This window comes from Nicotiana attenuata, unplaced genomic scaffold (assembly GCF_001879085.1).
Source record: "Nicotiana attenuata strain UT unplaced genomic scaffold, NIATTr2, whole genome shotgun sequence".
Lineage (NCBI taxonomy): Eukaryota > Viridiplantae > Streptophyta > Magnoliopsida > Solanales > Solanaceae > Nicotiana > Nicotiana attenuata.
In genome coordinates this window covers 276,732-288,133 of record NW_017671058.1, presented here as the reverse complement: position 1 = coordinate 288,133, position 11,402 = coordinate 276,732, and the positions used below count along the sequence as shown (strand labels likewise).

Sequence of the window (11,402 nt, the reverse complement as noted above, 5' to 3'; positions counted from 1 at the left end):
TGTGTTGGTTTTTAATTTCGCAACTCATACTGTTATTTTGGGATTTAATTTCTGTTAAAGACTTAGTATTTTGTTATTGTAATTGCTTAAAGTGAATTGGAAGTATGCCGGCTGGCCTTGTCTTCACGAGAGGCGCCATCACGACCGGATTGGGTTTAGGGTCGTGACAGTAATAGTTATGGACATCCACCCATATGGCCTCTTGAAACTCGAGCATGCTTTCTTTCAGCTTTCGGGAGGCGTCGGAGCTCCGCGTATTTAGACCCTTTGTGAATGACTCTGTCGTCCACTCATCTGGTACCGCCTGTAGCAGCATCCTCTCTTTTTGAAATCGGATCACGAACTCTCATAGCAGTTCACTCGCCCTGCGCAATCCTGAATATGTCCGCCTTTCTAGCCTGAAACTTCCTTGCTCCGGCATATGCCTTAATAAACAAGTTTGCAAGTATCTCAAAAGAGTCAATTGAATGTTTGGATAAAACATAATACCATGCCAAGGCCCCCTTTGTGAGGGTTTCACCAAACTTCCTCGGGAAGACCACTCGATCTCATGTTGAGCCAAATTGTTCCATTTCAGAGCCATGGTGTAGGTTGTGATGTGCTCTTGCAGATCTGAAGTCATATCGTATTTTGGTATTTCTAGTATCTTGAACCTCTTTAAAATTACCTCTGGAGTTGCGCTCGGCTTGAATGGTAACTGTGTATATTTTTTCGAATCTGGACCTTTCATGACTGCCGGCGCCCGGAATCTGATCCATCCGAGCGTGAAACTCCTTCGTATTTTTATTTATTCGTTCGTTCATTTCCTCATAAACCTCATGAGGTCGGTTTTGAAGGGATCATTCCCGTTGTCCTTCCCAGATCCGCTACCGGTCCCACCAGCACCATTGAAACCGTCTTCATCCCTTGAGGTGTTATTATCAACTCTCTGAGCCGTTTGATTTGTAGGAACACTAGGAGGAACCAGGCCCCTTCCGTTTGTATTATTGGAAGCGCCTGGCAATTCTTGTTTTTAACTCTGTCATTACCCGATCCTGCCTTCATAGGTGACTCGTGATTGCTTTCTCCTGTTCTCTTAAGATTTTTACCTTTTCCACGACATGCTCCTCTTCTGCATCATCGGGAGTTGGCTCCCGCACATACCGAGAGTATTGTCATTCACAAACCGGGGTTGTTTCGCCCCCTTCGGTATGGGTGTCGCTGATTGAGTCGTCATGTTGAGGTAAATCTTCACGTCCCTCAACGTTGTGTGTGATGTTGACATTATTAGTTGCCATATTTGATTTATTATTAAGGAAAAAATCAAACAAGTTAGTAATAAACGAATGAATCAAAATAATTACGCAACAGTATATGCCCCACGGTGGGCGCTAAACTGTTTACCCGTAAAACGGTACAGTTAAATTTGTTGCGTGGTTAATACACAATCGAATTGATTTGATCCAAAAGATGATAAAGTGATAAAGTAAATATTAAGATTAGCAATTGAAATTGAAGAAAATGACAAGCCTGACTCCAAACGCAATGTCTTTGAGAGCAAAAATGAGAGTAACGATAACGTATGATAAAATTTGTTAAATTGAGAGCAAAGTAACAAGATAAAGCTTTAGTATGCAGAAAGTATCTCGTCCTTACGATGGTTGCTGAGCCTGTTATTTATAGCTCTATCTAGGGAAATAAGATCCTAGGATCAATCTCCTTTTAAATGATAATAAAACAGTCATTGGTGAATATGTAACAATAGGCCATGACTGCAAATATTCTCTGCAACGGTCGTTCATTTAATGTTAGAGAATATTCCCTCATTGAATGCTATCCGATGGCAAACCCTTGATCTCCTCCCGTTAAATATGCTCCCTTCGGGATTTACCCGATGTTGATTATATTTGTTCTGTCTGGTATTGGTTGTTGCCTGACTTTCCTTTTTCTTACCTTCGATTCTACGTGTCATGCTACCATTCGACCATCTGTTATAAACCAATTTTACCCCATACAATTTTGCTTTTCTGTTTTGACGTTTCTTTTTCTTGGCAATAAAATACAAAATCATGATAATTTTCTTCCTAAAGCATAATAATGATTCCCATTTATTTGTCTAACTTCCATTCATATATACTTTAAATCCTAATCAAATTTTAATAACTACAAGGAATAAATAAATGATTCCAAAAAATATTCAATGATATATTTCATTTACTTTAAAAATATCAATAAATGTATCTTACAATCAAGAAAGATAATGACTTAACAAATATATTGACCCTTCACTCCATGAGGTAGTGAAACAATCCTGGCTCAATTGTCCCTCAATAATTGAGGCCATGCAAAAGTTTCAAACCCATGTGTCACACGGGAATAAACAAACCTTTGGTAATCTCTTTACAAGGAAAAGGAAAATACTAGCTAGAATACGTGGAATACAACAATCAATTTACTATCCTACTAGTAATTTTTTACAAAACCTTGAAATAAATTTAAATAATGAATTCAGTAACATACTTAGACAAGAAGAAGACTATTGGAAACTCAAATCAAGAATTCAGTGGTTAAATGACGGTGATGCAAACACACATTTTTTCCACATGTCCACACTACAAAAAAGAAGACGTAATCGTATAAATGCTTTGAAAGACACTGTGGGAAACTGGACTTACGATCCACTGGAAATACAAGACCAAATTTACAAATACTACGCTACTTTATTCAAAACCCAACACTCTCTTTCCCACAAGACACAAAGTCACCCACACGTGCTTAACTATATAACACATGACGACCAAACTCAATTGAATCAACCCTTAAGATTAATAGAAATTAAAAATGCTCTACACTCCTTTCAACCTTTCAAGTCACCGGGGCCGAATGGCCTACACCCTTATTTTTTCCAAAAATATTGGCAAGACATAAGCCAATCGCTAACCACTTGCTGCTATAATGCTTTCAATCAGGGGAAGATTCCTGAAGAAATAAATACTACTTATTTGTGCCTTATCCCAAAAGTACCAAATGCGGTACAAATCACTCAATATCGCTCCATAAGTCTATGCAACACTATTTATAAAGTGATAATCAAAATTATTGTAGCCAGATTAAAACTTTTCCATTATAAAATTATTGGACCTACACAATCCAGCTTCCAACAAGGAAAACGTGCTTCAGACAATGCCATCCTTGTTCAAGAAATTCTCAACCATTTCAGATATAAAAAGGAAGGAAAAATGGATCAAATAATGCACAAACTAGATTTGGAAAAAGCTTTTGACAAGCTCGTATGGTCCTTTATAAAGGACACACTTCATTTTTTTAATTTTCCTCAAAAACTAATCAGCATCATAATGTCTTGCATTGCAACTTCATCCATATCTATTTTAATAAACGGATCACGCACAGATTTTTCAAACCAACTAAGGGTATACGTCAAGGAGACCCACTGTCTCCTTACATCTTTATCATGTGCCTGGAAAGACTCTCCATCAACATCTTCAATTCAATTGATTATCTCTTATGGAACCCCATACAAATCTCCAACAAGGGACCTCAACTCTCCCACCTTTTTTTCGCGGATGACATAATACTTCTCTCCAAAGTAACTGATAAGAGTTGTAGAGCAGTAATTGATATCCTCAATCTTTTTACACAAATATCAGGCCAATCGATTAATTTTCACAAATCACGCATTTTTTTCTCTAACAACTGCAATATAGATCAAAAACTACATATACTTTCATGCTTTAGTATGAAGGAAGGAACTCGTTTTGGCAAATACCTAAGTTTCCCAATGTTCTAACAACGTCCAAGGAAATCTGACTTCCAATTTTTGCTTGACAATTTCAAGGCTAGGCCTGTCGGATGAAAAACCAAATTCCTCGCCTTTTCGGGTAGAGTTACACTTATTAAATCAACATTATGTGCCCTACCTACCCACATCATGCAATATATAGCTATCCCCAAACAAATTTTACATAGAATGGATCAATATATGCGCAACTTCCTATGGAGTACTACACAACAAAAAAAGAAACTTCATTTAATAAACTGGAAAACTGTTACTTTGCCTACACATTTAGGAGGTCTGGGTATCCAAAGGCTGCGCTTGAAAAACGAGGCAATTCTGGCAGGATTAGAGTGGAGGGTTTTTCACTCCTCCACTCTTTTATGGGCACAAACACTTATCGCTAAATATAAGGACAAACGTTTTCGTCCAAACTATTTAAACACTTGGAACAACATTATTAAGGGCTGGGGTAACTGTCAACATGGCATTCAATGGAAAGTTGGCACGAATTCTACTATAAATTTCTGGAATTCAGCATGGATTGCCCCAAACACCACTATCCGATCTCTTTTCATTGGTCCAATTCCTCTAGAACATCATACTAGACAGATTAAAACCTATAGATGCCAAAAAGAATGGAATTGGGAAGATCTCCCCTTCCATCTGCCTGATAACCTAAGAAACACTATTAATAGGATCCATGTCCCAATATACACACACAGTGGACACTATATATTGGGGCCTTTCAACTCATGGTGCTTTCACTACCAAGTCCCTGTACCTAAAGCTTCTTCAATATGAGTCTGTCTTGCCTGTAGACTTACCTCCCTACAATTGGATTTGAAAAATACAAATACCACCTAAATTGCAAACATTCCTTTGGCTACTCCTGCACAATAAATTACCAACTTCTAAATACCTACACCATATTGGCATAATTCAAAATGATCTTTGTACAATATGTCACACACAAACTGAATCTACTACTCATCTATTTCTACATTGTCCAACCATCGTACACATATGGCAACAACTAGGCATGACTAGCACTACTAACTTCATAGTCCCCCCATTCAATGGCTAGATCCACTAATCAACAAAAATAAATTTTCAATGCCTCACCTTATTAATGCGAAAACATTTACAGCTTACACATTATGGCATATTTGGAAAAGTAGAAACCATAACATTTTTAACAATGTGAAAAGGGCACTATCTCTTAGGAAAATAATCAATAGTGCGTTAGAATACACCTACTTGACTGCCAAATACTCACAAAAAAGGAACTGTGTCCTGCAATACATTACCTGGATACCACCCAAGCCCAATTTCTATAAACTAAACACGGATGAGGCTATGTCTTCATCAACCAACATAGCAGGCATGGGAGGGGTTATACGTGATAGCCAGGGTCGCTGGATTGTAGGGTTTATTGATAACTTGGAAAATGCCACTGCCATCCAAGAAGAATTCCGTGCACTATACTTGGGACTGGAACTGGCTCTTAAACGAAATCTGGTGCCCCTAGAAGTGAGCATTGATGCTGTACGGGTATTGCATCTGCTACATTCTGATAATATGCATTATGCTAACTTGATCACTGACTGCAGGTACCTCCTGGGCCTATTGCGTAATGCCATCGTGGAGCACACCTATAGGGAGGGTAACGAGGTGGCTGATGGTTTAGCTAAAGCTGGATTCACTATATCAATAACAGCTACACCATTATTTTTTGAGGAACCACCGGATTTTGTTGAAACCTTTTTGCATAACGACCAAACTGGAGTCCCGCGTATAAGGAAGAAACACTGCTTATTGCAACATATGACTGATGAAGACCAGGCTTTTGCCAATCAAAACATACACACTATGTGCATGGATGCTTCCACTAGCCCTTTTGTACTAGATACTCACACTAGGGCACATGTTTCTACTACTAGTTCCTGCGTTACAAACAACTCTGAAATGGATGCCTTTGCATCTACCTCCCTGTAGCTACGTTAATTATGTTTAATGCAAGTTTATCTTTTTCACCAAAAAAAAAAAGACTTAACAAATATATTAGTTTGTGGAAATGAAACAACAGAGAAATTGAAGTACTAAAACAAAAACTTGCTGCTAAGTAGATTGTTAAATCATCTATTGAAAAATAAGTTAATACCCTAAAAAACTCCCAAAACTATTAAGTTTTTATCAGTTTTCTACTTATACTATTCAGTATCCCCAAAACCCCCCTGAATGATATTGCCCTTTATATTAAATCACCCTTGTTGTATTCTTAGAGGTGTGTCTAGTACATGCTCCTAATCATCTAAAAAACATGCCATGTGGCACTACATGTGGCTATTTAACTCAGAGTAAAATCGCATTAACTATATTTTTTGGTCAGTTTCCTACGTAAACTATTTGGTATCCTCAAAACCCCCTAACAATATTGTCCTATATATTAAAACCCCATATTCAATTCTTAGAGGTGCGTCTAACTATATTATCTTATGGTTTTGTACTAAGGTTATTTTTTTTTGTGTAGTTTATTCATGATATATTATTTTTGGATGCCTGATTAATTCTAGGAGTTTTAGCTAAAAATATAACTTTAGGTTTAATTGTGATTGTGCTTTATGCTAGGCTCCAGTTGAATAAGTTCTTATTTAAATTCACTTTGCAACATAATAAGAAAAATGAAGGCATATAGTGTTGCATTTATTAAAAATCATCTTATATTACATAAACAAGATTGCACAAAAAAAATTTCGCAGATAAGAAATCATTCGGTAAGCAACTATATTTTCTAATTCTAGATAACACAAAGAAGGTTCATGAGATTTAACTTTATTATCTACAAGGTGTTGGATCTAATTAGAAGATTTAAATGGATGTTCTTTCAACAATATGTAAATGATATGAAATAAGACTAAAACAAAAAAGAGAATAAATTATTTTAGAGGAAACAAGAGAGGGAGAAAAAATTTCAGAGGGCCATATGAAGAACCGAAGAAAACAGGCAAAAAAAAAAAAAGACAAGAAGATGGTGAAAAATACAAAACAAAGGTGAAAAAAATAAGGTAGAATGGTAAAAAAATGAGAAAGAAAGATGGATATAAAGAAAATAAGGAGAATATTTAAAAAAAATAGTTGAAAGAGGGTTAGGCTAATTAGCCATTACATACTATCAGGTGGCGTATTTTGGTGATTTTTTTTCAGTTGTCACGCGCTTCCAAGCAGGGGCGGCTCAAGCTCATATATGGCCTAAAGCCAAAGTTTAATATGAGGCCTAAATTTTTTTAAAAAAAGGATTAAATATATATTTTTATTTAAAGTCTATTCTTCTAGCTTTTAAAGATGCAAAGTTGTTAATAATTTTTATAATCGATTTCTTCCAATAATTCCTTTTCAATTGATATTATAGCCAACTCATTTAATCATTCTTGAGACATTATTTATCTTAGCTAAGATTTATCAATTTAATTTTGAAAAACCTATTATCACTGAGGATACTGTTATAGGAACTAATAACACTATTCTATAAGTAATATAAATATTTGAAAAAGAATCAAGCCGTTTTATTTGATTGAGTATATAGTATCTTCTATTTATACTATTTTTCTTGTCAAATCAATTTCAATTCACACGTTAGAAAATATTTTCATACTATCCATTTTTAAGTAAGCTAAATGGTTACTTTATTTACATATCTAGAAATTTTCTTTTGTTTTATATGAAAAAGTCTACTTTTGTACTAAAAACTCTAGATTTTATTTTATTTAAATTATTATATACCAGTTATTTCTAAAAAACGGGGCCTCCCAAATTTGGGGGCCTAAGGCACACGCCTTATTAGACAAGCATTAGAGCCAGCCCTGCTTCCAAGCGAGTTACTACACACATTATGTTAGGCAAGCAATGAATGAGTTTAAATATGAAGGACAACATAGGGGATGCTGAATAATTTAAGTAGGAAACTAATAAAAATATACTCCCTCCGTTCCAATTAATGTGAACCTGTTTGACTGGGCACGGAGTTTAAGAAAAAATAAAGACTTTTGAAATTTGTGGTCCTAAACAAGTTAAAAAGGGGTCCAGAGTATTTGTGTGGTTATAAAAGCTTCTCATTAAGGGTAGAATCATAAGTTTAAGCTAAATTGTTTCCAAATTTAGAAAGGGGTCATTCTTTTTGGAACGGACCAAAAAGGAAATAGATTCACATAAATTGGAACGGAGTTAGTAATAGTTAAGGGAATTTTAGGATATTAAGTCATTGAAAAATAGTATATACTATGTGTCTTTTTTCTAAAGGATATTTATGTATCTATTTGGTTCTGATATTTTCTGTTTCAAAAGTAAAACCAAACCAAATCAAACACATATACAGTAATTTTAAGTCGGTTGGACTCCGGTGCGGGAATTGAAACAAACTGGAAGTGGAAGAAGACAAGGGAATTATCTGCCTCCGCTGCCGGAACTGAATTCAGCAAATATCGAAGAAGCTGTGATGGTGTAAATGTGGACGCTTCAAGCTCCTCCATCTCCATGTCTTCTTCAACCTCCTCCTTCTTACCTTCCCTTCAATTTCTTGCACAAAAGTAGTCCCGTCTTTGCTTCTTATTATTCATATCGTCCCACCTCAATCCGCTTCTCCACCACCAGCAATAGCACCCACATTGTCAGCAATCCCGAACCCACTACTTTTGGACATAATTACAACGATTCAATCCAATCTCTTTGCAAAAAAGGACATCTAAAAGAAGCCCTTCAACTCCTTTTTCAGGAGCCCAATCCCACTCAACGTACCTACGAGCTGCTCATCCTCTCCTGCTCCCAAAAACACTCCCTCTCCCACGCTTTAACTGTTCATCGTAAACTCATTGATGATGGGTTCGGCCAAGATCCATTCTTGGCTACCAAACTCATTAATATGTACTCGCAGTTGGACTGTATCGACCACGTCCGCCATGTGTTTGATAAAATTTCCAACCGAACCATCTTCGTTTGGAACGCCTTTTTCCGCGCATTGACTTTAGCTGGCCATGGTGAAGAGGTTTTGGACTTTTATAGACGTATGAATCGCATAGGAATATCATCAGATAGGTTCACCTATACATACCTGCTCAAGGCTTGTGTTGCTTCTGAATCATCATCATCACTCGAAAAGGGAAGGGAAATTCATGGGCACATATTGAGACATGGTTATGAACGTCATCTGCATATCATGACAACTTTAATTGATGTGTATGCTAGGTTTGGTTGCGTAGGCAATGCAAGCTGTTTGTTCCATGAGATGCCAGAGAAAAATTTGGTTTCTTGGAGCGCGATGATTTCCTGTTACGCAAAGAACGGGAAACCTCTTGAGGCTTTGGAGCTTTTTCGTGAAATGATGAGCTATGATTTGTTGCCAAATTCAGTGACTATGGTTAGTGTTCTTCAAGCTTGTGCAGCACTGGCTGCACTAGAGCAAGGGAAGCTATTACATGGATACATAATTAGGAAAGGGCTCGACTGTATTTTGCCCGTTCTCAGTGCCCTTGTGACAATGTATGCAAGGTGTGGTGCTCTAGAATTGGGACGAAGAGTGTTTGATCAGATGGGCAAGAGGGATGTTGTTGCATGGAATTCCATGATTTCAAGCTATGGAATACATGGGTTTGGGGCCAAAGCCATTGAAATTTTTAGAGAAATGATTCGATATGGAGTGTCACCAAGTCCAATATCATTTGTTAGTGTGTTGGGAGCTTGCAGTCATGCAGGGCTTGTAGCGGAGGGGAAACATTTGTTTGATTCAATGTTGAAAGAACATAATATGTACCCTAGCGTGGAGCACTATGCTTGCATGGTTGATCTTCTTGGAAGAGCCAATAAGTTGGAAGAAGCAGCTATAATCATACAAGATATGCGGATTGAACCAGGACCCAAAGTTTGGGGGTCTCTTCTTGGATCATGTAGGATTCATTGTAATGTTGACCTTGCTGAGAGGGCAAGCAGAAGGTTGTTCGAGCTTGAACCCACAAATGCTGGGAACTATGTACTTTTGGCTGACATTTATGCAGAAGCTAGGATGTGGGATGAGGTAAAACGAGTTAGGAAGCTTTTGGAAGCCAAAGGGTTGCGGAAAGTCCCTGGTTGTAGCTGGATTGAAGTAAAGAGGAAAATCTACTGTCTCCAGTCAGTTGACGAAATTAACCCACAAATTGAGCAAATTCATGCATTGTTGCTAAATCTGTCAATGGAGATGAAGCAGAATGGGTATGTGCCAAATACCAGAATCGTGTTGTATGATCTTGAAGAAGAGGAGAAAGAACGTATTTTGTTGGGTCATAGTGAGAAATTAGCAGTTGCTTTTGGGTTGATTAATAACAGTAAAGGAGAGACTATAAGGATTAGTAAGAACTTGAGGTTATGTGAAGACTGTCACTCCTTCACTAAGCTCATTTCAAAATATACAAACAGAGAAATTCTAGTCAGAGACATCAATCGATTTCACCATTTCAAGGATGGGGTTTGTTCATGTGGAGATTATTGGTAGCACTTGTCACTTGTGCATGTCATATCTATTCTTTGGTTTAACAATGGCACCTTCTTTATGGGGTTCTCGGTGGAGATTAGAAAGTTTTGGCACATGTACAATTTGAACACAACGTTTCCAGCTGTTACATCATATACGTTCCTTGTGATAACTTCATGACATAAACTGGAGTGGGATGATGGAATTGACGCTCACGATGATAGGCGAGACTATGAGAAGTTGCTCTTTATCTTATTAATTTTCATATCTGATAGCACCCTAATTGATATTTACATCACAGACGTGGCACAACAAGAAATTTACTTGCTTAGTTGTAAAAAGAAATCCACATTTAGTTTTGTAAGAGAAGTGTGTCCTGCGCTTGGTGTTGAAGAATTTTAATAAAGTATTAGGCTGCTTGTTTCATTGCGTTACACTTTTCAGTTGGATGCTGGTATTCTTTCACATCGTATCATAGATCACCTTTAATAAGCCTGTTCCTTTCATTTTGATCTTTTATCCATGTTTGAATCCTGGAATTGGATTATACATACTGATCGGTGCTATTTGGAGGTTGCATTAAGGCATGGCCACACTGGCGGAGGCAGGGATTCCGCTAAGGGGGTTCAAAAGAGAAAAAGTTAAAAAATTAAAAGAGACCGTGGCCCATGGGAATTGAACCGGTGACCTCACAAAGGTTTTAAACCCACTTGACTACTGAGTTATACTTTTGGGCTGTGTCAAGGGGATTCAAAATGTAGTATATAGAGGTACAAAATAAATTTTGCCTTATATGTACAGTGTAATTTTCTAGCGAAGCGAACCCCCTTCCGCCCCTGCATCGCCAGACCATCTTTAAATGTTATCTTCTTTAAATTTATCCTCTATGTGTACTACTTGCACATTCCATATAAATACTGGTATACCTTTTGGTTTGGATAAATCTTAATTGTCAGCTTCTATCACTGAATTTATTCTGTATGTGACATGTTCATTTTGCAATATCCCTTGTTTTTGCCTCTTTTATGCTTAGGTGTTGCTAGTGTCAGTACTCTAAACATCTATCTCAGTTTCTGGACTGGCTTAGGAGTATTATGTGCCAGTAAATGAATAGAAGCAGGAATTGAC

At 37.1% G+C, this 11,402-nt stretch overlaps 1 protein-coding gene across 1 annotated transcript; it reads left to right on the top strand.

The window, feature by feature from the left end:
• Positions 1-8,105: 8,105 nt before the first annotated feature.
• Positions 8,106-10,704, top strand: LOC109205590 (pentatricopeptide repeat-containing protein At3g46790, chloroplastic). The gene has a single exon (XM_019368304.1). It carries the CDS (start codon positions 8,277-8,279, stop codon positions 10,293-10,295), a length of 2,019 nt encoding a protein of 672 aa, XP_019223849.1. The 5' UTR covers positions 8,106-8,276; the 3' UTR covers positions 10,296-10,704.
• The last annotated feature ends 698 nt before the right edge of the window (positions 10,705-11,402 follow it).

Bases quoted from the DNA above. Each gene is read 5' to 3' on its own strand.
- LOC109205590 (XM_019368304.1), top strand. From the start codon at position 8,277: ATGTGGACGCTTCAAGCTCCTCCATCTCCATGTCTTCTTCAACCTCCT.